Raw genomic sequence first — 26588 nt, 5'->3', positions numbered from 1 at the left:
AAACTTAATTTCTGTTGGTTTGGCTGCAGGGTCCATGAAGGACGAAAATTATATCGAGTTCGAGATAACAGACAGTTCCTTGGTGAGAACATCCTATGCATTGGTTCCAGCAAGAAGAGACCTGTTTTAAAATGGGAGAATAATATTGCATGGCCAGGAAAACTTACTCTTACCGATAAAGCTGTCTATTTCGAGGTGTTAATTACTTTTCAGTTGACCTAATTTCTGACAATGCATATAGAAAATAAATGCAGTTCTAGATGCACATAACGAAGGGCAAAAAAGTTTACAACAAATTGAATCTGGATAAGTGTAGACAGGAGGAAGATCATGACCAAATGCCTTATTCAGCACACTGGGCCCAAATGATAGTGGACCTTGCTAATGCGTCCATTGGAATGCATATTTTAAGAAGGGGATCATCCCAGTGAAAAAAATCCCGCATGTCATCAGAAGCAAGGATGACAGAGCTGACAGCCTTCACCAGAAGAACTTGAAGTGCAATTCTTATGCAGTACGATTAAAGTAAATTAGACCATTATGGTCAAATCTTTAATTGATTAGGATTGGGATTAGCTTCCATGATTGATTAGAATTAGGATTAGTTTCTGATAAAAATAAAAATAGAAGAAGAGAAACACAAGACTGATTTACGTGGAAAACCCTAGGCCAGGGAGAAAAAACCACAATTGAATCTTATTTTTAAGTTACATTGAAATACAGAAAGACTACTCAAATAAATAGATAGATAGGAAGCCCTAGGCCCATAAGTAAATTACAAATGTTTCCCTAGGGCAAACAAACCCTTTTTCGACACTCCCCCTCAAGTTGGGGCGTAAATATCGATCAGACCCAACTTGTTGACACAGTAATCAAAACTCTGTCTTAACAACCCCTTTGTAAGGACATCTGCAATCTGCTGATTTAAAGGGATGTAGGGAATACATATGTTTCCATTGTCCAATCTTCCTTTAATGAAATGTCTGTCAATCTCGACGTGTTTAGTCCTATCATGCTGGACCGGATTGTTGGCAATACTTATTGCTGCTTTATTGTCGCAAAACAACTTCATTGGAAGCTCACTGTCTTGTCGAAGATCTGTTAATACTTTCTTCAACCAGATCTCTTCACATATCCCCAAACACATGGCCCTGTATTCGGCTTCTGCACTACTCCTGGTAACCACTCCCTGTTTCTTACTTCTCCAAGTGACCAGATTGCCCCAGACAAACGTACAATATCCAGACATAGACTTTCTATCAACAGCAGATCCAGCCCAGTCCGAATCTGTATATGCTTCTATACCACGTTTACTAGACTTCCTGAACAGAAGACCTTTACCAGGAGTGCCCTTTAAATATCGTAAGATGCGTTCAACTGCTGTCATATGTTCTTCATAGGGAGCTTGCATGAACTGACTAACAACACTCACGGCATATGATATATCAGGTCTTGTGTGAGATAAATATATTAACTTCCCGACTAACCGCTGATATCTTTCTTTCTAACAGGAGCTCCATTATTAACATTACTCAGTTTGACATTATACTCTGCAGGGGAGTCTACAGGTTTACACCCAGTCATTCTTGTTTCTTTGAGGAGATCTAGAGTATACTTTCGTTGTGATACAGATATACCCTCTTTCGATCGGACCACCTCCATCCTAAGAAAGTATCGCAATTTTCCCAGATCTTTAATTTCAAATTCTTCAGCCATCTTCGTTTTAAGTCTTATGATTTCATCAGTATCATCACCAGTCAGAACAATGTCATCTACATACACAATAAGTACTGAAGTCTTTCCTGAACTCGACCTTTTTGTGAACAACGTGTGGTCTGAGTGCCCCTGATCATACCCTTGAGCTTTAACAAACGTGGTGAATCTGTCAAACCAGGCTCTTGGCGTCTGTTTCAACCCATATAGAGACTTCTTCAATCGACAAACCCGATGGTTAAACTGGTGTTCGAAGCCGGGTGGAGGGCTCATATAGACTTCTTCTTCGAGTTCTCCATTAAGAAACACATTCTTCACATCCAACTGGTGCAAAGGCCAATCTTTATTAACAACAGATAATAGCACCCGGATCGTATTGAGTTTGGTCACAGGAGAGAATGTCTCAGAGTAATCAATACCAAAGGTCTGGGTAAAGCCTTTGGCAACCAGTCTCGCCTTATATCTGTCAATCGAGCCATTGGATTTGTACTTGACAGTAAATACCCATTTACATCCAACCGTCTTGTGCCCCTCAGGAAGAATAACCTGTTCCCATGTTCCATTTTTCTTTAGGACTCATATTTCTTCCATAATCGCAGCCCTCCACTCGGGAGTTTCCATGGCAACTTGTATAGTACTTGGAACCATTACCGTATCTAGACTGGTAGTAAGAGTCTTGAACTTAGGAGATAGGTTACTATATGTCATGTAACTATGCATAGGAAACTTTGTACATGACCTAGTCCCTTTTCTCGAGGCAATTGGAAGATCAAGAGATGCATCACGATTCTCCTCTTCTCCACGTTCCTTACTGCAGTCAGCCGTCTGATCTATGGATCTTTTTTCAGAAGGATTTCCCACACAATCACCTTCCCTTCCACCATTCTCATTTGCTAAAGTTATTTCTTCAGTGTTGTCTTTTCCATCAGTTTCTCCATCCTCCTCAGTTCCCTCTATTTTCTCATTATCTGCATCAATCTCTACATCTCTATCCATTCTACAATTATCAGTCTCAACACAATCATCAATATCACAAACAGGGATATTCATACCTGGAACTGAGACCGAGTCAGACTCAGGAACTAGAGCCGGAGAGGCGACAGGCGGCACTGTTTCCTTCTTGAGATTCTTCCTGTAGTAGGTTATCCAAGGGACTTGATTAGTGGGAAGAACAGGACTAGGAAGAATAGGGTTAGGATGTTCAGGTTCAGCCGACATCTCTAGAGGGATAGAGTACGAGGACCAGTTAGTCTCTTCACTAGGACACTCCCCTTGAAGAGGACTAGTGGGAAAAAACGGTTGATCCTCAAGGAAGGTGACATCCATAGACACAAAGTATTTTCGAGACGAGGGATGATAACACTTGTACCCACGTTGATGGAGAGGATACCCAACAAAGACACATTTCGGGGCACGAGTGATTTTGTACGATTGGGAACATGGGTATGGACAGACAACACACCCAAACACCCGCAGAGGTACGTCGAACCGGGTGTTGGGATACAATTCTTTGAAACATTCAAGAGGAGTATGGAAGGACAAGACACGGGAAGGCATGTAGTTGACAAGGTGGGCTGCAGTGAGGATAGTATCACCCTACAAATAGGAAGGAAGAGAGGTAGATATCATAAGGGAACGGGCGACCTCTACCAGATGTCTATTTTTCCTCTCGGCAACTCCGTTTTGCTGGGGAGTATAGGCACATGAGCTTTGATGGATGATTCCTTTAGATACCAGGAAGTCTCGAAATGAGTTATTAATGAATTCACGCTTGTTGTCACTCCGTAAAATGACAATTTTTGTGTTGAACTGGGTTTCGACGGTCGCATAAAATTGTTGGAAAACGGAGGACACCTCAGACTTATCGGTCATAAGGAAGACCCAGGTCAATCTGGTGTGATCGTCAATAAAGGTGACGAACCACAGTTTGCTTGTAGAGGTAGTGGTAGGTGAGGGACCCTAGACATCACTATGGATAAGACTGAATGGTTTGGACGGCTTGTAAGGTTGAGAGTGAAATGAAACACGACTTTGTTTAGCCCGGATACACACATCACACTGTAAGGATGACATATTAATATTATGAAATAAATGCGGAAAAAGGTACTTCATATATTGAAAACTAGGATGTCCCTGACGGTAATGCCATAACATAAAATCAGTTTCAACAACAGAGAAATTCAAAGAAACAAAACTAGTCCTATAACCATCCTTAAAGGAAGTTTCATCAGTCAGGAAATAGAGCCCCCTATCGTGCCGGACAGTACCAATCGTCGTCCCCGAGCCCAGATCCTGAAACAAAACAATGTCGGGTGAAAAAACAGTCTGACAGTTTAAGTCCTTTGTAATTTTACTAACAGATAGTAAGTTATACGAAATTTTAGGAACATGCAGCACATCACGCAATATCAAACCATCAAACAGAGACAGATGTCCTTTCCCTGCGACAGGGGCAAAGGAGCCATCGGCGATTCTAATTTTTTCATTGCCGGCACTCGGGTGATATGAGATAAAATGATCAGAAGACCCGGTTAGATGGTCTGTTGCTCCAGAATCCACAATCCAAAGCTGTTTACCATTAATACTAATAAAGCCAAAAGACTGAGTCATACCTTAGTGTGCAATTGCACTGACCCCAACAACACTTAAGTTACTCTGACTGTCAACTTAAGGTGGAGTCAAAGTCTTGTCATTTGCCGAGTTGCTGGCCAGAGCACGTCCAGAACCAGTCTTGTCCTGTGACTGACGTCGTTTGTAATTTTGAGGTTTCCCATGAAGCTTCCAACACTGGTCTTTCGTGTGCCATGGTTTTTTGCAGTGCTCATAGATAGGTGGAGGTTTCTTGTCACTATTTGATCTAGATGACTTGGTGGCAAAAGCTGCAGCCTCAGGAGACATAACAACTGAAATATTCATGGCCTTAGACCTGTCTTCTTCGAGGCGTATTTCAGAGCACACCTCTCTTAGTGATGGTGTAGGGCGTTGACCTAAAATCCTGCTGCGAACATCGTCATATTTTGGATTTAACCCCGCCAGAAAATCGTACACTCGATCAGCTTCCTTAAGTTTGGAATACTGCATTCCATCATATGTACATCTCCAGAAAATCTCACGGCATAAGTCCATTTCTGGCCATAACAAGGACAATTTGTTGAAGTATGACGTGACGTCCATAGCTCCTTCTTACATTCATGAATTTGTTTGCATAAGGTATATAGGCGGGATGTATTTTGCTTCTGCGAATACAACTGCTGTACTGCATCCCAGATCTCTTTGGCAATCGCTGTATAAAGTAACGGTCTGCCAATTTGAAGTTCCATGCTGTAGCAATGAATCTTCTACTCTCCAAAGACGCTCGTGGGGACTACCGGGTTCAGGTTTGGCTATCTCCCCAGTTAGATAGCCAAATTTCTGTCTTCCTTCTAGAACCATTCGTATGGATTGAGACCATGAAAACTAATTTTCGCTATTCAACTTTTCTCCAATTATAATCCCTGCAGAGTGTCCTATTGATCCAGATAATAATTTTGTAGCAGGTAAAGAATGGAAAGAGTTTACCGGGTTCCCAAAGCCTAGCTGTAAATTTGACGATTCCGGTTGAACCATTTTTGAGTTTATACCAAGAACCAACCTAAATTCAGTGAGCTATTGCTGGAGGAAAACAAACCTGCTTTTAATCTCATCAGAACATGCCCCGGTCAGACCGGCTGGAGAGTTCGCCGGAAAAACAATCAGACCGGCGTCACTGCAGTCAGAGAGGACTGGCCGTCCTATCCCCGGAGGTTGCTGGTCAGAAAATGCCGTCGATTGGTCGCGCAACCTGGTGTGGTCGACTGCCCTAGGGTCCGAAGTCGCGGCTGGAAGTTCATTCGAAGTCGCGGCGGCTGGGAGCTCTCGTCTGGGTTGTGCGAAAATTTCTGGGAGATTGACCGGCCTGTTGTTGATTAGGAGAAAGAAAATGGGAAGGCAGCTTGTGTTGCAAAACTGAGGCGCAGTTTAGGGCTCTAGAAAGCATGATCCATACTGTAATATTCACTTTTCGAGGGCTATTGGTCTTCCATAGAGCTTTTTATAGACAAATGTCAAGAGGTGGGGCCAAAGCAAGATGGTTAGATAATGATTTTACCGTGAATGAACCACTGGCTTCTAAGGACCAAGTTTGAGAGTCGGATCTGTTTGAGGGCTTTATGTTGGATATCAAGAAGAGCAAATTCTGAAAATCTGATATTTCTTCTTCTTTTAAGAGTCTTCTAAAGGGTAGAGACTATGAAAGGGTTTGAGAATTCCATTGATCTAATATAGATCCATTTTGGTTGGAAGCAATTCTGAACAAGGAGGGATTGCTTTCCAATTCTCTGTCAACAGAGAAATTGTCTTCTTATATTGGCAGCTTTTGATTCTTAATAAAGACTTTGATTTGATTCTTGGAGATTTCTCTCCTTTTATCTCTTTAGGCTACATCAAATTCCTAGTAAATTCCTTGCCCCTTCTGTCCTTTCTATTTAGATCCTCAATTGCAGGAATTACGGTATGCTTGCTGAAAAAGATTGTTTTCTCATATTTCTCTTAGGAGGAAAGAGTTTTGTAAATAAAAGAAATACCCAATTACAAATAAGGAAAGAATAATATACAACAAATATAATACAATAAATACAATAGAGAATTTTACAATACAGGAAATAATCAACACTCCCTTCAAGCTGGTTTGAAGATATCATTCATGGCCAACTTATCAATCAACTTGTTGAATTGCTACTTTGGAAGACCTTTAGTTAACATATCTACAATTTGCTCTGTTATCGGAAGAAAGGGAATGCATATTATTCTTGCATCAATATTCTCCTTTATGAAGTGTTTATCAACTTCAATATGTTTTGTCCTATCATGAAGAACTAGATTGTGGGCAATGGAAATTGCTGACTTGTTATCACAAAAAATGCATATGGGCATTGTTTGAGAGAATTTCAATTCTTCCAATAGTCTTTTTATCCATATCCCTCACAAATACCATGGGCTAACGCCCTAAATTCTACTTCAGCGCTACTTCTCTAAGTAACTAGATTTCCTCTAACAAAAGAGCAACAACCCGAAGTGGATCTTCAATCAATCGTACTACCTGCCCAATCAGCATCAGTGTAAACCTCGACATGTAGGTGACTTTGCTTCTTAAATAGTATACCTTTTCCTGGAGTACCTTTCAAATATCTCAAGATTCTATAAACTGCTTTAAAGTGAACCGACCCGGGAGCATGCATGAAGTGACGTACCATACTAGCTGCAAAAGCAATGTCAAGACGTGTGTGAGAGAGGTATATGAGTCTTCCCACAAGTCTCTAGTACTTTTCTTTTTCTTTTACCACTTTTTCAGCTGCAGCTACCAATTTTTAATTTTGCACATTTTGTTAACCCCGAGATCCACCTCAAAATCTGGTGGCAAGTCCATAAATACCTCTTCTTCAAGACCAAGGTATTCTTAACATCAAGTTGATAAAGAGGTCAATCAAAATTAATGGCAACAAACAACAAAATTTTGATAGAATTAATTTTAGCTTAGCTACTGGAACAAATGTTTCTTGATAATCAATTTCATAGGTCTGAGTGAACCCCTTTTTCAACCAATTTGGCCTTTTACCTTTCAATACTACCATTAGTTTTACATTTTACAGTGAACACCCATTTGCATCTAACTGTTTTCTTATCTTTTGGTAGTTCGACTATGTTCCATGTGCAATTTTGTTCCAGCGCATTAATCTCTTCCATCACTGCTAATTTCCAATTCAAATCATTTAGGGCCTCTTGTATTTTCCTTGGAACAAATAGGTTGGTTATTTTGGATGTGAAGGCTTTATGACAGTTAGGAAATCTATAATAAGAAATATAGTTTGTAATGGGATATTTGGTGCATTTACGAGTACCTTTCCTATGGGCAATTGGAATATCAAGATCAGAGACATCAGATAAAGGATTAGGAAGAGATGAACTAGGAGAAATAGGATTAGAGTGTCTAATACCTAGATCTTTAGGATCATTCATCGGAGTATTTGATTGGTCCCGTGATAAGCTATCTGATCTCTATCTCTTTAAGTCAAGTTTCTTCTAGTATAAACCTGAAGTTTAGGATTTCGACTTGTTGAGTCATTTTGTATTGTTTCTCCGCTTGAAGAAAAACTCTCCACAATTGGCATCGAAGGACTAGAACTCATAATTTCAGGACTACTGATGTTTGGAAAAGATGAAGTGTTCCAAAAATTATCTTCAAGGTTAGATGTCTTCCCCGAAGAGAATTTGAGCCAAAAAATGGTTGATTTTCCAAAAAAGACACATCCATACTCTCAAAATACTTGTTGGTCAAAGGATCAAAACATTTGTAAGCTTTCTTAGGAGAGACATAACCTACAAAAATGCATTGCGTGGCTCGAGGATCAAGTTTAGTCTGAGAAAAGATAGGAGTATGAACATAAGTAGTACACCTAAACAATTTAATTGGTAAATTAGAGAACAATCGGTTATTAGGAAAAAAAAACTCATTGAAGTGATTCAGAGGAGTTCTAAAATTCAAAACCTTAGACGACATTTGATTGATTAGATATGCAACTATAAGAATGACATCAACCACAAATATTTTGGAACATTCATAGAGAATATAAGGGCATAAACAACTTCAAGTAAGTGTCTATTTTTTCACTCAGCAATGTCATTCTACTGAGGAGTGTCATGACACGTAACTTGATGAAAAATACCCTCATCTTGCAAAAAATTGATCAACTATTCATTGAAATATTTAGTGTCGTTATCAGAGTGAAGAATTCGAATTTTAGTTTGAAATTGAGTCTGAATCATATTGTAAAACTAAACAAAAACCTCTTTTACCTCTGACTTTTTTGTTAACAAACAAAGCCAAGTTAAAAAAGTGTGATCATATATAAAGGTAACAAACCAATGCTTACCACTATGAGTCAAAGACTTTAGATGAACCCCAAACATCAGTATGAATTAAAGAAAAAAGTGATGAAGCCTTGTAAGGGTTAGGAAAATAGGTGGATTGATGATGTTTGGCAAAAATGCAACTTTCACATTGAAAAACAGAACAATCAAATCCTTTAAATAAATTAGGAAATAGATACTTTAAGTAGAAGAAATTTGGATGCCCTAATCTACGATGCCAAAGCATTATAGTTTCTTTAACAGAAGGAGAATAGACAGTACTTGAAGCCTTGAACTTTTTTATGACTATAGCAGAAACTTCATCAAAGTAATAGAGACCATCAATCATCCTAGCTCATCCAATCATCCCCCGAGTCCTGATCCTAAAAGATACAATGGGTTTCACAAAAGATAACATCCAGTTAGCATCCTTAGAGATTTTACTAACAGACAACAAATTACAAGCTAATTTTGGAACATGAAGGACAGAACATAATGTAAGTTTTGTAGTCAAAAGAATAGTTCCTTTTTCTGCAATAAATGTGAAGCTACCATTGGCAATGCGAAATTTTTCATTGTTATACACAGGAGAATATGATTCAAATAAACACGAGGAACTAGTCATATGATCAGAGGCTCTAGAATCTATAATCCACGGAGATGAATTAGGGAAAGAGAGCTTGAGGACAAGTACCTGATTATACCAAGGAAACACTAGAATTACCAGATGATGAATTGGTCTTTAGCAGCTTCAGAATTTGCTTCAGAATTTGATCAATTTGCTCTTTATTAAAGGGGTTGGAGTCAACAACATTAGCATTAAAGGTATGCTTATGGGAATTTCGCTCACTTTGCTTAGAAATTTTCCAATTCGCAGGTTTTCCATGAAGCTTCAAACAAGTTTCACGTGCATGTCGAAGTTTATTGCAATGGTCGCACTAGACACGAGGCTTTTCATGTGGCTTGTTGGATTGATCAGAGGCCTTCATTGCAGTATTTTTAATCACTAACACAGAGCATTCAACTGAATAAATAGTTTTTTTTGGAAAATCGTAACGTTCCCGTGACTTTCTTCTCTGCGAACTTTAGAAAAAACATCATTAATAGTCGGAAGAGTAGTTTTTTCAAGTATCCTACCTCTAACTTCATCAAACTCAACACTGAGGCTGGCAAGGAATTTGTAAATACGACCATCTTGAACAGTTTTCCTATAATGCTTTTGGTCCTTTGTAGACTTCCACTTATACGTATCAAAGAGGTCAAGGTTCGCCAAATTCTTTTTAAGGAGTGAAAGTATTGTGTAACTGAGTTAGTTCCTTGTCGTATATCACCCAATTTTAGGATCAACTCAAACACTTGTGACTGGTTGCCTAAATCAGAATACATCTGAGGTACACTATCCCATAATTTCTTGGCAATAGAGTAACAAATGTAGTTACAACCGATGTCTTCAACCATGGAATTGAGAAGCCAATCATAACCATGGAGTTTTCAGCATCCCACCTAGTGAATGAAGGGTCATCTGGACTAAGGGCGGTTTTTCTCTTGTGATGTAACCAAACTTCCCTTGTCCATGAATATACATCCGAACACTTTGGGACCAACGAAGAAAATTGTTCCCATTAAGTCGAGTAGTGGTTATTTGGACAGTGGGACCAGTTGAATGGATACGATTGTCACAACTTTAGCGATGGGTACCTTAGTGTCTGACATATTACTGAAGAAACAAAGACCCAAAAATAAAACCAATAGATCTAAAAAAAACACCAAACAGAGGCTAAACAAAACCAGCAACTTGATGAGACAACTGGCGGATGACACAATGGATGGCATTGAGCGGCAGAGAAAGGCAGTTGGCGATGCCAACTAGGTCGGACGACAATGAAAACCTACGGACGAGCATCAAAACTAAAAAAAATGCAACAAAAACGGCTGGGATACAAAAAAAAAAAAAACGCTCGCTTGGGATGGATATCCGGCAGAGATGTGATGTTCGGCACCAGACAGCGATGTTCGGCGGTGCTTTAGGTGACCGTCGGCGGCGGCAGCGGCAATGATAGAAGGTAGGGCTTTTCTAGGTTTTCAGAAAATTAGGGTTTTTTGGGTTTTAGGGTTTCAAAACCTTTATAGCTTTGATATCATGTTGAAAAAAATATTATTTTCTCATATTTCTCTTAGGAGGAAAGGATTACTTAAATAGAAGAAATACCTAATCACAAATAAGGAAAGAATAAAATACAACAAATATAATACAATAAATACCATGGAGAATTTCACAATAAAGGAAATAATCAACAGCTTCATAGTGGTTTTGGTTGGAAGAACCACCTAAAATCCTTCATTCAGCAGTTTCTCCTGATAATACTCTGAACGTAAAATTGCTTATATTGCAAGAACTCCAATCCATGAGGGACTCCCAGGCCCAGCTTCGAGTGGTTTCAACTTAGCTTCCTTGAGCTCTCTAGCAACACAATCAGCCATGTGAAGGAAGGTAACAGGACACCCTTTTGAAACATCTTCATAACATTAATGAGGGATGTGACAGTGCATAACAGTGCAACGAGCACCCTACTTCTCAAGAGAAGCCATCCTACTCTTCAAACTCTCAACTACTGGTCCAGAGTTCAAGCCTATATCGTCACTCTTCAGTTGAGAACTGGGTGAAACTGAGAACTAACTTCTATCAAGCACTTGGAGCTCCTTACTAAGAGTTGGGTCAGAGCAAAGAGCAAAAGACCAGATTCTCTATCTTTGGTACTGCATTTAATTAATTTTCCCAAGAAGTGTACAGTGGAATTCACAAATGACCCTCCTAATATATCTACTGTATTTGATTGACTGAGCAAAGTATGAGTTGAATCTTTACTCTTTTTAATAATTGGTTGAACACAGAATCCTTTTTAGATACTGGAAAATGTTTTTGCATCAAGGGGCAAAAGACCTGATGGTGGTGGTACAGCCTGAACAGGATTCAACCTCCATTGCAACTGAATTTTTCCAGTATTTACATGGGTGGATATGCAATATTGACTAAAATGCTGGAAAGACATTGTCAATCTTCAAAGTCATCTGGGGTTCAACATTAAGAAACTCAGTCCTCAATTTCCCATGACAACAACTGAAAATTCACTGTTAGGTTTGATGAAAAAGAGAATCGAGAAAAAAACACAGTTTACGTGGAAAACCCTAGAATAGGGAGAAAAAACTACGATAGAGACTTATTTTTTATTATTGTTCTGATTCACAGAATACAAGGGAACAGACCAAATAAATAGACAATGGGAAATCCTAGATGCATAAGAAATTACAAAAAAGCCCCTAGGTTAACAAGCTATTTTCGACACTCCCCCTCAAGTTGGGGCGTAAATATCAATAAGACCCAACTTACTGACACAATAATCAAAGCTTTGTTTGAGCAACCCCTTTGTGAGCACATTTGCAACTTGCTGACTTGAAGGAACATAGGGAATGCATATGCTTCCGTTGTCTAGTCTCTCCTTGATGAAATGTCTATCAATCTCAACATGTTTGGTTCTATCATGTTGAACTGGATTATTTGCAATACTTATTGCCGCCTTATTCTCACAAAACAGTTTCATCGGAAGCTCACTATCTTGATGAAGATCTGACAACACTTTCATCAACCATATTTCTTCACATATCCTTAAACTCATGGCGCTGTATTCAGCCTCAGCGCTACTTCTGGTCACAACTCCCTATTTTTTTGCTTCTCCAAGTCACCAGATTACCCCGACAAAAGTGCAATACCCAGATGTCGACTTTCTATCAACAACAGACCTTGCCCAGTCAGAATCGGTGTAAGCTTCAACGCATCGTTTATTAGACTTTCTGAACATCAAGCCCTTACCAGGAGTTCCCTTCAAATATCGTAGAATGCGCTTAATTGCTGTCATATGTTCCTCATACGGAGCCTGCATAAACTGACTGACAACGCTTACTGCATAGGATATATCAAGTCTCGTGTGAAATAAGTAGATCAATTTCCCAACCAATCACTGATACCTTTCTTTGTTGACAGGGACACTATTCTCTGTATTACTAAGCTTCGAATTTTACTCTATCAGGGTGTCAACAGGTTTACACCCAATCATACCTGTCTCTTTGAGTAAGTCAATAGTGTACTTCCATTGAGACACTGAAATCCCTTCTTTTGACCGAGACACTTCCATTGGAGAAGCAAGGAGAGACTAGACAGGCGAACGCAAAGACAAACGCATGCGCTGAAAACCGAGCTATTGCATAGACGAATGCATGCGGTGATCTAATGCGTCCATCGCATGGAAGTTGCGGTGATCAATTGGCAATTGCGGCCACGGAGTGACAACCATAATAGAAGGACGATCGCAAGATGGATAGAACACGTTGATATTTTAGCTGAATCAAGCTCGGATGCATACCTTGGGAGTATCAACAAGATAAGACGATGTGACATTGCCCATACCGCGACAAAAGCAGCAGTGAGCCATAACGCAATCATGATAGTTGTTGGCGTTTAAACTCTATAAATAGCCTTTTGGACCTTCATTTCAAGACATCCGAACTTTTGCCTCAAGGCAGAGGTTTGCGATCACAGATGAGAGCTTGAGCAAGATTTTCAGTGAGAATTCTTCACCTCCACAAACCGGACCGAGTGACGACCGAAGCTTTTGCCGGAGATAGAGCTCAAGAGAGACATCTCCACCATTCATCCATGGCACCACCGGCAGCCTTGACGTAGAGTCCTTCATTTCTCTTCTAACCTCTGTATTGTATTACATTTTAGCTTGAGATATTAAGACATTTTGTAATTGATGCATCTCTTGATTCCTTTAATGCCATATTCTTCATCATCTTTATCTTTATCATTGTTTATCTTCAGTGTTTATTTATCAAAGGTGATCGCATACTTAATCGTGTAGCCTAGAGATAGGATGCATGTAGCAACCCACCGAGAGGTGTGTGTTGTGCGAGTATAGTGAGTTAATCCTCTTTGCTTGGTGAAAGGTTGTAGCAACGCTTGTCTATGGGTTGTTGCATTGCTTGTCTATAAGTTAAATAGCCGCGTCTAACCGCCTGAGAAGGTAAGAGATGGAATGCACTAAAACAAAGTATGCATTGTTCCTAGAGATAGGCACAATCTCATGCTCGATGCAACCATGCACTATAAAGATATAGTCATGTGACTGACCACCGAGAGGTGTGCGATGCGTTAGTGTGATAAGCTGGGATTACTCGGGCGATTTAAGATAATAAACATTTACTATGCGTTAATGGTTGTGTATCTACCAATTCTCATTACAAGTCTCCTATTGCTCTATCTGTTTAGTTAGGAGTAGGAGCAGTATGTATATCCATTAAATTTTCTCTTTTTATTTTTATTCATCGCCTCAAACGCATTGCTTCACCAGCATTATTGAGTGACAAGTCCCTGTGTTCGACCTCGGATTACCCGAGAAACTTGCGTTCGCGTTATACTTGGCGTGAGCGTAAGAAAACTTGTAATAGGAACGCGTGGTCATTGCATACCAGATTAACGCATTATCATTCCGACACATGACCTCAGATGCATGAGCGTAAATGCATAGCTTAAGCCATGTCTAACGTATGATTGCACGCGTGGTCATTGCATGCACCCCATCCGTCCCTAATTTTCCTTCCAACAGCCTTCCATTTAGGAGCTTCCATCGTAACATGTATGCTACTCGGTACCATCACTGTATCTAGACTGGTGGTAAGAGCCTTGAACTCGAGTGACAGGTTACTGTACGTCATGTAACTGTGCATAAGGTACTTTGTACATGATCGAGTGCCTTTTCTCAAGGCTATAGGGAAATCGAGAAATGCATCACGACCTTCCATGCTGTTAAGTTTCCCACTGTGATTGGTTGTCTGCTCAATATAGGGTTCACCTTCAGAGGTACCCTCCATATCATCATTTTCCGTAGTACCACTCTCATTTTCTGGACTTTTTTCCTTACCACTATTATTTTCAGCTGTCTCTCCATCTGCCATGGTTCCCTTGGCAGTACTGTCAGCACCTTCTTTGCCTTTTTCCTCTCTGCAATCATCAGTCTTAGCACAAGTATCAATATCATTAGTTTTAGGAACACACGTACCTGATGTTAAGTCTGACTCATGGACCAGAGCCGGAGATACGACAGGTGGTGCAGTTTCGTTCCCGAGATTCTTCCTATAGTATGTTATCCATGAGACCTGGTTGGTAGGAAGGACAAGACCGACATGTTCAGGAATAGGAGATGACTCTAAGGGAACTCAATATGTGGATCAGTTAGTCTCTTCACTAGGATTCTTCCCCTGAAGATGACTAACGGGGAAGAATGGTTGATCCTCAAGAAAGGTAATATCCATGCAAATGAAATATTTGCAAGAAGACGGGTGGTAACATTTATACCCACGTTGGTGGAGAGGATACCCAACAAAGACACTTTTGAGCATGAGAGGTGAATTTCGTGCGATTTGGACCATGGGAATGAACAAAGACAACACAACCAGATACTTGGAGTGGTACATCTGAGATCAAACGAGTGGTTGGATATGACTCTTTAAAACAATCCAATGGATTGTGAAAGTTAAGGATGTGAGAAGGCATGCGATTGATTAGGTGGCAGCAGTAAGAATAACATCCCCCGTAGGTAGGATGGAAGAGAGGTGTACAACATCAAAGAACGAGCGACTTCCACTAAATGACGATTTTTTCTCTCGGCTACTCCATTCTGTTGAGGGGTGTAGGCACACGAGCTTTGGTGGTTAATCCCTTTAGAAGTGAGGAAGTCCCGGAAAGAGGTGTTGAAGAACTCTCGCCCATTGTCATTTCTCAAAATTCCAATTTTTGCATTAAATTGGGTTTCCACAGTGGTACAAAATTGCTGGAATACCAATGACACCTCAGACTTATCAGTGAGAAGAAAGACCCAAGTAAGCCGAGTGTAGTCGTCTATAAAGGTGACAAACTAGCATTTTCCTGTTGAAGTGGTAGTTGGTGAGGGGCCCAGACGTCACTGTGAACTAGGGTGAAGAGTCTGGACGGTTTGTAAGGCTGAGAATGAAATGAGATACGACTCTGTTTGGCCCGAATACAAACATCACAGTTTAAAGAAGATATATTAATATTGCGAAACAAATGAAGAAACAGATATTTCATGTATTGAAAATTCGGATGCCCTAAGCGAAAGTGCCACAACATAAAATCATTCTTAGAAGTAGAAAAATTTAAAGAAATGAAACTGGTCCTATAATCATCCTTAGAGGAAGTATCATCAGTCAGGAAGTAGAGCCCTCTATCGTGCCGGCAGTGCCAATCGTCGTCCCCGAACTCAGATCCTGAAATAAAACAGAGTCGGGTGAGAAAGCTGCCTAACAACTCAGATCTCTTGTAATTTTATTGACAGATAATAAATTATATGAAATCTTAGGAACATGCAACACATCACATAGTACCAAACCCTCAAACGGAGAGAGATGGCCTTTCCTTGCAACAGGAACAAACGACCCATCTGCAATTCTAATCCGTTCATTACTAGTGCTCGGACAATATGAAAAAAATGGATCAGAGGAGCCAGTAAGATGATCTGTAGCCCCTGAGTCAACAATCCAAGGTTTTTTACCATTAATACTAATAAGGCCAAAAGACTGAATCGTACCCGACTGTGTAATAGTACTGACCCCAACTGCACTTAAATTGGTCTTATTGTCAGCCGGAGATTGATGCTAGGGATTCTCATTTGCGGAGTCACTCACTAGAGCACGTCTAGGGTTTGACTTGTCATGTGATTGACGACGTCTGCTGTTTGGAGGTCGGCCATGTAGTTTCCAACACTGATCTTTTGTATGTTACGACTTTTTGCAGTGCTCACAGACAGGAGGGGTTTTCTTATCGCCATCAGAGTCGGATGACTTTGTAGCAAAAGCAGCAGCATCCGTTGAAGTCACAGACAGGAGGGGTGTTCATAGCACTCGATTTGTCCTCTTCCAGCCATATTTCTGAACATACCTCCATGAGAGAGGGTATAGGGCGTTGGCCCAATATTCGACTTCGAACAACATCGAATTTAGAGTTTAACCTAGCTAGAAGTCATAGACCCGATTAGCTTCCTCAATCTTGAAATACTGAGCCCCGTCTTGTGCGCAATTCCAGAAGATTTCTCGATACAGGTCCATCTCTTGCCATAATAGGGTCAGTTTATTAAAATAGATGTTACATCCATGGTCCCTTGTTTGCAATTGTGGACTTGCTTGCATAGAGTGTACAGCCGTGACGCATTCTGCCTTTTGTAGTAAAGTTTCTGCACAGCATCCCAAATATCCTTGGCAGTTGCAGCGTAAAGTAATGGTCTGCCAATTTGGGGTTTCATACTGTTAACAAGAACTGACCGTAACAAGGAATCTTCCCCTCTCCAGATACGTTCTTGAGGATCACCTGGTTTAGGTTTTGGTATCTCCCCCGTCACGTACTCAAATTTATGTCTCCCTTCCAATGCCATTCTGATTGATTGTGACAAGGAAAAATAATTCTGGTCATTCAACTTTTCTCCCATGATGAACCCTGCAAAATTTCCCATCGAGCCAGACAAATAATTCGTATTGGGTAAAATAGAGAAAGAGTTTACCGGATTCTCAGAATAGATCGGTAGGTTGGCAGAGAATTCTGGTTGAACTGTTTGTGGATTTGTTCCAAGAACTGTTCCGAAGTCTGCAATTTGTTGTTGGAGATAGGCGAAACGACGTCGAATCTCACTAGGGTAATAGGCCGCGCCGCTACTGCTTGGCGCGGCAGGAATATTCTGTTCAACAGAAAGAGACTGTCACAGACGGCTGGGATTGGAAGGAGTCAGCTGCAAGGACTCGACTTCGATCATTGGCTGGTGTGAAAGGGAGCTGCGAACGGCCGCCGGCTGAAGCTGTCACGAACGGAGGCTGCGACCGAAGTAAACCAGCCGCGTAATCCTGGTATCGAACGTCGATTGGGCTTGGCACCGACGGAAGCTGCGAACGGGAAGGACCAGCCGCGACCTCCTAGTATCGATCATCAGCTGGGCTCGGCGCGATCTGCTGACTCCGGTCATTGGTCGATGCTCCGATCTGAGATGGAAGGGCCGGCTGGCTATCGAACGGCTGTTGAGACTGAACGGCTTGGCTCGACTCCGATCTCAGGTGAAAATCGGTCGACGGCTACTGAAGAATGGCGGCTGGAACCAGTTGAGGCAGCGCGGCTTGGAGGTAACGCTCGATGGCTGCCTGAATAGTTGCTGTGATATCAACGTTTGTGGTTCCACCGATTACCATGGAGGCTGCTGAAGAAGACTGTGGTTGATTCTTGTCGATGACGGCTAGGGTTTCGTCCCCTTGCTCTGATACCATGATGAAAAAGAGAATCGAGAAAGAACATACAGTTTACGTGGAAAACCCTAGAATAGGGAGAAAAAACCACGATAGACTTATTTTTTATTATTGTTCTGATACACAGAATACAGGGGAACGGACCAAATAAATAGACAATGGGAAACCCTAGGTGCATAAGAAATTACAAAGCCCCTAGATTAACAGGCTATTTTTGACGAGGTGGGTTGAATAGATCAATCGAAGCCCCTTTTAAGTGAAATAACCAGCAATATCACCAAACAAAATAAGGGGGAAACCCCCTCTGCAATTCCAAATGGAAGGAAAATTGACTATCAATCCCTGAAACTAGACCCCATCATCTTTCTCTCTACAATCCAAGAAAATAAGACCAGTAGATAAAAGAAAGCGAGAGTTCAAATGCAGAACTGGTATTAAAAAAAGGAAGTACGAACAATCTCCTGGATTTGAGGATATCTGGAAGAAGAAATCATTTAGAAATGGATGGAGAAGTAGCAGTTGAAGCAAGTGCAAGTGAGAGAAGTCTTTGTTCTCACAACATCAGCATCCATTTCACATTTCATGGTCACTTGTCCTCTTCTACATCTTCTTGACAGCCTTTTCATCGTCACTTTTCCACTTCTACATCTTCCTGACAGCCTTTGTTGGAAATTTGGTGAAGATCCATGTATAGATGCACATAACTAATGTAATAGAAAAAACAACCTTCCATAAAAGTCCTAAAAAACATTAAATTTATGGTGCTTGTTGTAGTATCATAATGCCAATTTAGTTTTCAGTTTGTATTTTTTCCATTTTAGGATCTTTAGCCAATTTATAGCGTCATGAACGAGCAACAAAAGGACAGAACAACGGAAAAACAAATGATCAACACCTTTTGGGCTGTTCTTGTAATAAGAACCAACTTGGTCTAAGGACCTCAAAAATTTTGTGTTGGAACCTTTTCCTAGTTGTTTAAGCCTCCAAGTACCATTTTCTAAATGAAGATCCTGCGTTTCTTAGGCATCTCAAGGTTCCGCAATAACCTACCAGATCGGTGTAGTGGGAGTGGAGATCTGAAATATGATTTTTGTTTTACCACAAAATTGGCTCTTGTTTCTCTCAACTAAGATGGCGTTATATATATATATATATATTGTGGTGATTCTGTTTGTAAGAGTTTGAAGAAGATTATTTGAGTCATTCTTTTAGAGGGAGTTGATGAGGGTGGGGTTCTCATTTGGTTAGATAGGAGGTTGTGTCAAGGCGGATTGACCTTTAGTGTAGGCATAGGTTTTGAGGCTTTGTGTTGAGGTCTTGTTGGCCAAATGTTGTAGAATTAGATATTGTAAGTATGGTTTTCATAGTGGGTTTCAGTTTCTGGGTTTAAAGACGCTCAAGAAAACTCTTGGAAAGCCATCCCTTCAAGTTTCGCTTTTGTTTCTAAATTTGTGAAATGATTTGTTGGACATGCTCAAATACTTATGAGAGGTTTTTAACTAGGTAACAGTCTCCTGTATATTTTGTCCACTTGAAGCATCACCCCATTCGTGGTTGTGCTTCTTCGTTTATTTTAGATTTAGCCATCATTTGTCGGGTCTGGAGATGGTAGATCATTCTACTTTACTTTTTTTTTTGGTTGTGTGGTTTGCATGTGTTAGGGGAGAAGGGATAATCATTTTTGCCATCCGATCCTTCTAATGATTTCTGTTAGCTCTTTCTTGCTCCTTTATTTCTTCCTGGGAAATTTTATTTAATCATTTATTTTTATTTTAAAATTTCTATACCTTTTTGTAGTGTTTTCTAGCTTATGCCTAGTGTGTATGTTTATACGTATCTTATTCTCTAGCTAAGCGCAAACATAGGAATAGATCATTACCAAGACACTGTTAACAGCCTTTATTTGATAACAAAATGGGCGTCTCAATATGATAAACATGTTAGTCAACATATGCTATTATGCAGAAGCTTGTTGCCTTCGAGCATTTTTGTATCTTTTCATATGAATGAGAAGTTTGTATCTTGTCCAAAGAAAAGTTAAATTAATCAAACTCACTAGTAATGTAAGAGTGAAATCAAACTCACTAGTCATCTAAGAGTGAAATTAATCAAATTCACTAGTAATCTAATAGTGAAGGTTATCTAAATAAATACCTTAAGCAGCCTTCTAAAATGTGCATAAAACTACTTAAATTGGAACAAAAGAAACTGAGGGTGAAATACATCAGACATCATGGATGCATTTTCCAAAAAAGTTGTTAGCATTTCTAATCTTTAAGAAATCCTCATTCTGATCGTTCATTTTTTGAATTGGTATAGGCAGTTGGAATCTTTGGGCAGAAAGATATAATGAGATTGGATCTTACAAAAGATGGAGTGCAGGTGGACAAGGCGAAAGTAGGACCTTTTGGCTCTATTCTTTTCGACTCTGCTGTTTCAGTAGCATCCAGCTCAGAGTAGGTCCCTTGACTTTTCATTTTTATTTTCCAAACATTGAATGAAAGCTGGGAAAATTAGTTGCAATGCATTTGCATATTTCTAGTGTAACATATTGTTGTCATATAATTATCTTGGAAGAACCATTAGGTTTACAGTGATAATCTAAAATCAACTAAGGCCACAATTGTAAGCAACATGATGGAACCAACCGCATAGAGGTTGATTAATACGTCATGAAGGACAACTTTTTAGTCCATTCATTTCAACCAGAGGAATAATAGCAGATTTTGTTAACAAAGTGAATTTCTTGACATGGGCAATGTTCTCTCACCAGCTTGGGGAGAGGTGGAATTCATATAATCTATATGCTGGAGTTAACCGTACTATGATTAATAGATTGCAATTTGATAATATTTTGAAACTTATATTTTTTCTTGATTAATATATACATTCTTTTAATCAAATGGAAATTGTTTCCAAATTCATTAAAACGTTTTCCCATCATTTTATCCAGCGTAGCTATTCGAATTCTTATAGACTTTTAAATTTATTTATTTTGGAGATATTCATTTGTTTTCTTAGAGTTATTTTCAAATTAAGATCTGGAATATATTGAAATATAAAAAAATAACTACAAGGTAAACCAAGTATTAAGGCACTTGGAACCTCCCTCCTGAATATACACATCAAGCCCTAGATCACTCCACAAAATCGCCTCCCTTCACTCACTTACCCTCCTATTTATAACAAGATTCACTAACTAACTTCCTATCAAACAACCCTTATATCCCTTACTAATACCGTACTTATATATTCTTCTCTAGGTACCTTATAGATATATTGTTGATTTAATGAAAATTCTCTCTTTATACTTGGGTTTTCATGTTTTATTCTACAGGATGAAAACATGGGTTTTAGAATTTGTTGACTTGGGAGGTGAAATGAGGCGAGATGTCTGGTATGCTTTTATTAGTGAAGTTGTTGCTTCACATAAGTTTATACGTGAATATGGACCTGAGGATGATGATGAGTCACGCTTTCATGTATATAGTGCTCATAAAGGAAAAGAAAGAGCCATGACTAATGCAACTAATAGCATAGCTAGACTTCAGGCCCTTCAGTTTATGAGAAAGTTATTGGATGATCCAATAAAACTTGTGCCATTTTCATTCTTACAAAATGCACCCTACGGTGATGTTGTCCGTCAAACATTGGCTGTAAATATTTGGGGTGGGCCCTTGGTGACAAACTTTCTTTTGGAGGAAAACCAGGAAGTTCAAACAGCAAGATCTTCAGATGAAGTATATGAAGGTGGTCATCACATATTTGACATAGATGGAAGTGTTTACTTACGTAATTGGATGAGATCTCCCTCCTGGAATACGAGTACATCTATCTCATTCTGGAAGAATCCATCAATGAAAGAAGGGGTCATCTTAAGTAAAAATCTTGTCGTGGCAGGAATGTCCCTAGTTGAAAGGGCAGCTGAAACTTGCAATCAACGATACCAAGTGGCTGAGAAAACGCAAGCTACAATTGATTCGGCAATGATTAAAGGAATACCTAGTAATATTGATCTTTTCAAGGTTGTGTTTCAATATTACCTCTTATCTCCCCTTCTCCGCCTTCAAACTTCCCATTGTTCTGCTTATTTGTCAACATATAATCTTTTTGCTTATTTTTACAATTCTACTTATTTTATTTTTGTGTTTGGGTGACTGAAAGTTCACACAACCAAGAGTTCATATTTCAAACAATGTACCTTCAGTTTTATAATTTATAAACTTGATAGCTGACATCCCCACTATGGCCATAAATGTGTCCAAAATCGTCCTGGATTTACAGTGGTTTTTAAGATCTATTAATTGTTATATCATCTTTCTCTTGAGGTCTCTAATAAATACTATGTTTTTCATTCTTTTTCCCTCTTTAGCAGTTCTTAGGAATACTTTTTTACTTATCTTCCGAGCATTCTTTCAAGTTAGTTTTTAATATATTCCATATGGCATTATGATGTAGTTTGTCGTGGGAATTTATCTTCTGAGCATTCTTTTAGGCGTCTATTTGGTAGAATGTGAAAATTTATTTTTATTTTGCATCTGGCAGGAACTTTTACTTCCTGTAACCATGATAGCCAAGAGTTTTGAGAAACTTCGACGTTGGGAGGAGCCACACTTGACCATTTCCTTTATCGCAGTTGCATATACAATTATCTTCAGGTATAATTTCTTAGGAATATCATGTATAAACTTCAATTATTTGCCAGTTGTCTTGATTGATAGCTAGCTCCCTTAAACTGCCCAAAAGTTTTGGAAACCCATATCACGTAGGGTGTGTTTGTTTCATAGGGTTTTCCATGGTATTTTCTAATATCTTTCATACTGGTGGAATTTTTATACCTAGTAATGTTTGATCTCAGAAAATAATGTTTGCTGCATGGCTTGCACAGTGGAAGTGTATGCATTGCCAATACAATAAAAGTTGTATTGCTTAACTTATTATATTATGAATGGAGCAACGGATAATTGGTTTGGTGCTTATGTTTCCTTCGTCTCTTATTTTCATCATTAGTTGTTGGAGCTGACATGTTGATTATTTAACAGAAACTTGCTATCATTTGTATTTCCTACAATATTACTAATGGTGGCCGCTGGAATGCTGACATTGAAAGGACTCAAGGAGCAAGGTCGTCTTGGTCGATCTTTTGGAAAAGTGACCATTCGTGATCAGCCACCTTCTAATACCATTCAAAAAATTATGGCTGTAAAAGACGCCATGCAGGATGTAGAAAACTTTTTGCAGAATCTGAATGTGTCACTCCTGAAAATGCGTACAATTGTACTTGCAGGTCAGACTCAGGTATGTTATACTGTGGAACTTAAGCTTTTTTTTTTTTCCCCCACTGGTGGAGTTGAAGAACATTAGTGGTGGAACAGCTTCCCCATGAACAGGGAGTCTCGTTCTGGGATTAATTAGCTTGATTGGATGCCTTTCTCCAGATAACCACTGAAGTTGCACTGGTGGTGTTGTCATCTGCAATTATCCTCCTTATTGTTCCTTTCAAGTATGTACTATCTGTGCTAATATTTGATCTCTTCACACGTGAGCTCCAGTTTCGACAGGAAACTGTAAAGAGATTCATGAAATTCTTGAGAGAGCGTTGGGATTCTGTGCCTGCAGCGCCTGTAGTTGTCTTACCATTTGATAATGCTGAATTGAAGTCATCATCAACTCAGCAAAAGGAAGTTGAGCAGCAACAAAAACCAAAAGCGTAGAGTAGTGTCAATTTCTATAGTGTATAAGAACTAGCTGTTAATATGTATTCTAATAGGGTTGTTTCTAATGCAAGTTCCTTCTTGGAAAAGGAAAAAGAAAATCAACTGCTTTCTTGGGTGCTGGTAGTGCTTTTTTTGTTTGGCAAGTTGAAGAAAGATGGTGTCGATTAATATATTTAGTTCTCAAGCCCTTTATCCTTGTTACCTTAGGCTGTAAATTCTGATTGATTGTTCATTTCCACTACTGGAAAACATTACAATAAGAATCTCTAAAATTGTTGTGTACTTGCTCAATCAAAATGAAAACACCATGTACTTCAGTAGAGTTCAAGCTGTAGAGAACTAGAAATTCTCATATTTCTCTGGGGAAAATGATCAAATCCTTCTGGCTTCCTGATGGTGCATATGTTTTCAGGTAAACCCCCTTTATTAGTTATTGTTTAAATCATTTTGGCCCATGCGAAAAATGCGTTTATACAGAGACTTACTTCAAGAACATAGATTTCAAGATGAATCTTGTGGAAGTTTTTTCTATTGTCACTAATGTCTTCTTTTCCTTCTGTTGAGAATTCATGGTGAACTGAACTTATATTTGAATATTACCTTCGACCTCTGGCTGCAGGAAAGATTGCCAAATTGCTCTTCCAGTGTTCAGTTCAGTGCTGCGGCCAAGAATAATCTTCTTCTTGGTGACTTATTAGTACTGGCGTTATGTTTTGGATTTATGGTTTGAGGTTCAGACAAAATTTAGGAGAAACAGAGTTATGGTTTATGAAAACATTTCTTGCATTACGGAAAAGAAAAAAGAGAATTGATTAAAAGGCACATTCTTAAGCCCAAAATGATATTTGCCGTACTTTTTAAAACTTAAGAATTCCGACTTTTTCTTACCTCATCAAGCAATTTTACAAATTTACCCTTATCTATTTTTCTCTTCCTCCCTCAATTTCTCTGTTTTTTTAATCTTCTTATTTCCATGTGGTTTCCTTCTTTGGCATGACCAACTTCGACAAAACCATGCACTAGGACTGGCGAGTTCACACGAGCAGCGTCGATTGTCTTCTTCTCTCTCCATTTAATTTGTGTTGCAGAGTGAGATCGAGTCCTGAAGAGCGAGACGGTGAGAAAAAGAAAAAGGAGAGCGATATGTGAGAGAAAAGGAAGCGAGAGAGAGTGAGAGTAAGAAAGCGAGACTACAAGAGTGAAAAAGCCATTTTACGTGTGCAGGGTTCGTTTTTTAGAGTGCAAGAGCGAGAGCGAGAAAGGTCATTCCACATGCACGAGGTTAGTTTTTAGTAATTTCACTCGAATTTGATGTCAACAAAGGGCCAGAAAGTCCCCTATAACGACCAAGCTCTCTAGGACTTAAACTAGACCACCTTATTTTCAGAAAGTCTCCTGTAACGACCCAACTTTCTAGGACTTAAACTAGACCGTTACTATAGAAATGCATGCGTACAATTTAAATTGAATTCTTTTCCTGATTTAATAAAACCAAATAAATAGCATAAAATAATTATATTTATAAGAACTAAATAACTAAAATCCATTTAACATGGTACCCTTAAAACCGTAAAACAATCTAGACAATTTTCTTAAAAAGTTTAAAAGTAAAAATACTCAAAACTTTGAGTTCAAACATCAAGACTAAAATTTTAAAACATAAAATCCTCAAAACATGAGTGGAAGCATATGACTACCAATGGCTAGTTCATGGATTCCGCTTGTCACTCGCCTGCGTGTTCTTACCCTATCTGAAAAATAAACATGAGAAAAAATGAGTATAAAATACTCAGTAGGCAACCTTACTAGGGGCAAGCTAAGCATCTATGTCTTCTAGATGCCACCCTCTAGTGGGATGTGCATAGATCTCTACTTTCCATGGGATGACTAATTAATGAATAGTTGAACTCACTCTATCGTAGATTAGGTGTACCTACAAACCTTTGGTGAATCTCAAAGAAAACACGAACCTTTGGTGAATCTCGAAGGAAACATGAAACCTTTGGTGAAATATCGAAGGAGATCACCACTTTTGGTAAATCCCGAAGGAAACACAAACATCTGGTGAAATCCTGACTGAGATCACCACCTCTGGTGGGTATTTAATTATGGGTAGGTGTAACTACCACTATCATAAACATAACATGCATCATAAAATATAGTTCCAAATCATGCAAATACATATCATCATGCTCAATGTTCATCTAGCAAATCATAATAACAGATTAACTTAGTTCATGCTGGCTTTCATAACATGCTTTAAAACATAATCAAGGTCAACTTATTTATTATCCTTATGCATCTTGATGTAAGCAGTCTTAGAATCCTCAAAATTAATCTTAGTCATGTAGGCGGTTTCAGTAATAAAATTATGACCTCAAGAATTTGGTCACAAGTTTTAATCCAAGTAATTAATCTTCTTAAAACTTTGGAAGACTTGAATCCATCCTATAACATAAATTACAAATTTAATTTTCACTAATATCAATGGATATTTACAATTTAGCCCTTATATATATATATAGTTATTTATTTCTCTCTTATCCATGCATATTCTCTCTCCCATATGCATACTCACTCTCTCTCATACATATTCTCTCTCTTATGCATATATTCTCTCCCCCCAATAATATATTTCATATATTCTCTCCATAATTCATACTAATTTCTTCCCCTTTCATCTCCTTTCTCCTTTCATCTCCTTTCTCCTTTCCCCTCCCTATTTTTTCTTCTTTCGACAGTGTAAGTTGCAAACGGTAGACGACGGCATGGAACGAATTAATGGCTCGATACAAGATGACACGAACGACTCAGGACGAATCGATGGCACGGATGGCGTGGAGCAAATCAACGATGACGAGTTGAGCAGATTCGGTC

The 26588-nt window shown here is 39.1% G+C and overlaps 1 protein-coding gene and 1 pseudogene across 2 annotated transcripts in view; one reads left to right on the top strand and one right to left on the bottom strand.

The window, feature by feature from the left end:
• The window catches only part of LOC120077886 (chromosome-partitioning protein, putative (DUF639)), a 47682-nt gene extending 23689 nt beyond the window's left edge, over positions 1-23993 (top strand). The window contains exons 6-12 of one of the 2 annotated variants that reach the window (XM_039031984.2): positions 30-195; positions 20314-20450; positions 21332-21391; positions 21485-22019; positions 22540-22652; positions 23037-23292; positions 23433-23993. In XM_039031984.2, coding sequence (XP_038887912.1) covers positions 30-195; positions 20314-20450; positions 21332-21391; positions 21485-22019; positions 22540-22652; positions 23037-23292; positions 23433-23708 — 1543 coding nt within the window. In that variant the 3' untranslated portion in view covers positions 23709-23993. Of the gene's footprint in view, positions 1-29; positions 196-20313; positions 20451-21331; positions 22020-22539; positions 22653-23036; positions 23293-23432 lie in introns of both variants that reach the window. The other variant, XM_039031983.2, reaches the window with a different exon arrangement.
• Positions 202-11687, bottom strand: LOC120077887 (uncharacterized; annotated as a pseudogene).
• Positions 23994-26588: the final 2595 nt, after the last annotated feature.

This window comes from Benincasa hispida, chromosome 5 (assembly GCF_027475165.1).
Source record: "Benincasa hispida cultivar pf3 chromosome 5, pf3_genome.v1.1, whole genome shotgun sequence".
Classification (NCBI taxonomy): domain Eukaryota; kingdom Viridiplantae; phylum Streptophyta; class Magnoliopsida; order Cucurbitales; family Cucurbitaceae; genus Benincasa; species Benincasa hispida.
The sequence above is the reverse complement of the archived record's forward strand: the minus strand, read 5'-3'. Positions and strand labels throughout refer to the sequence as shown.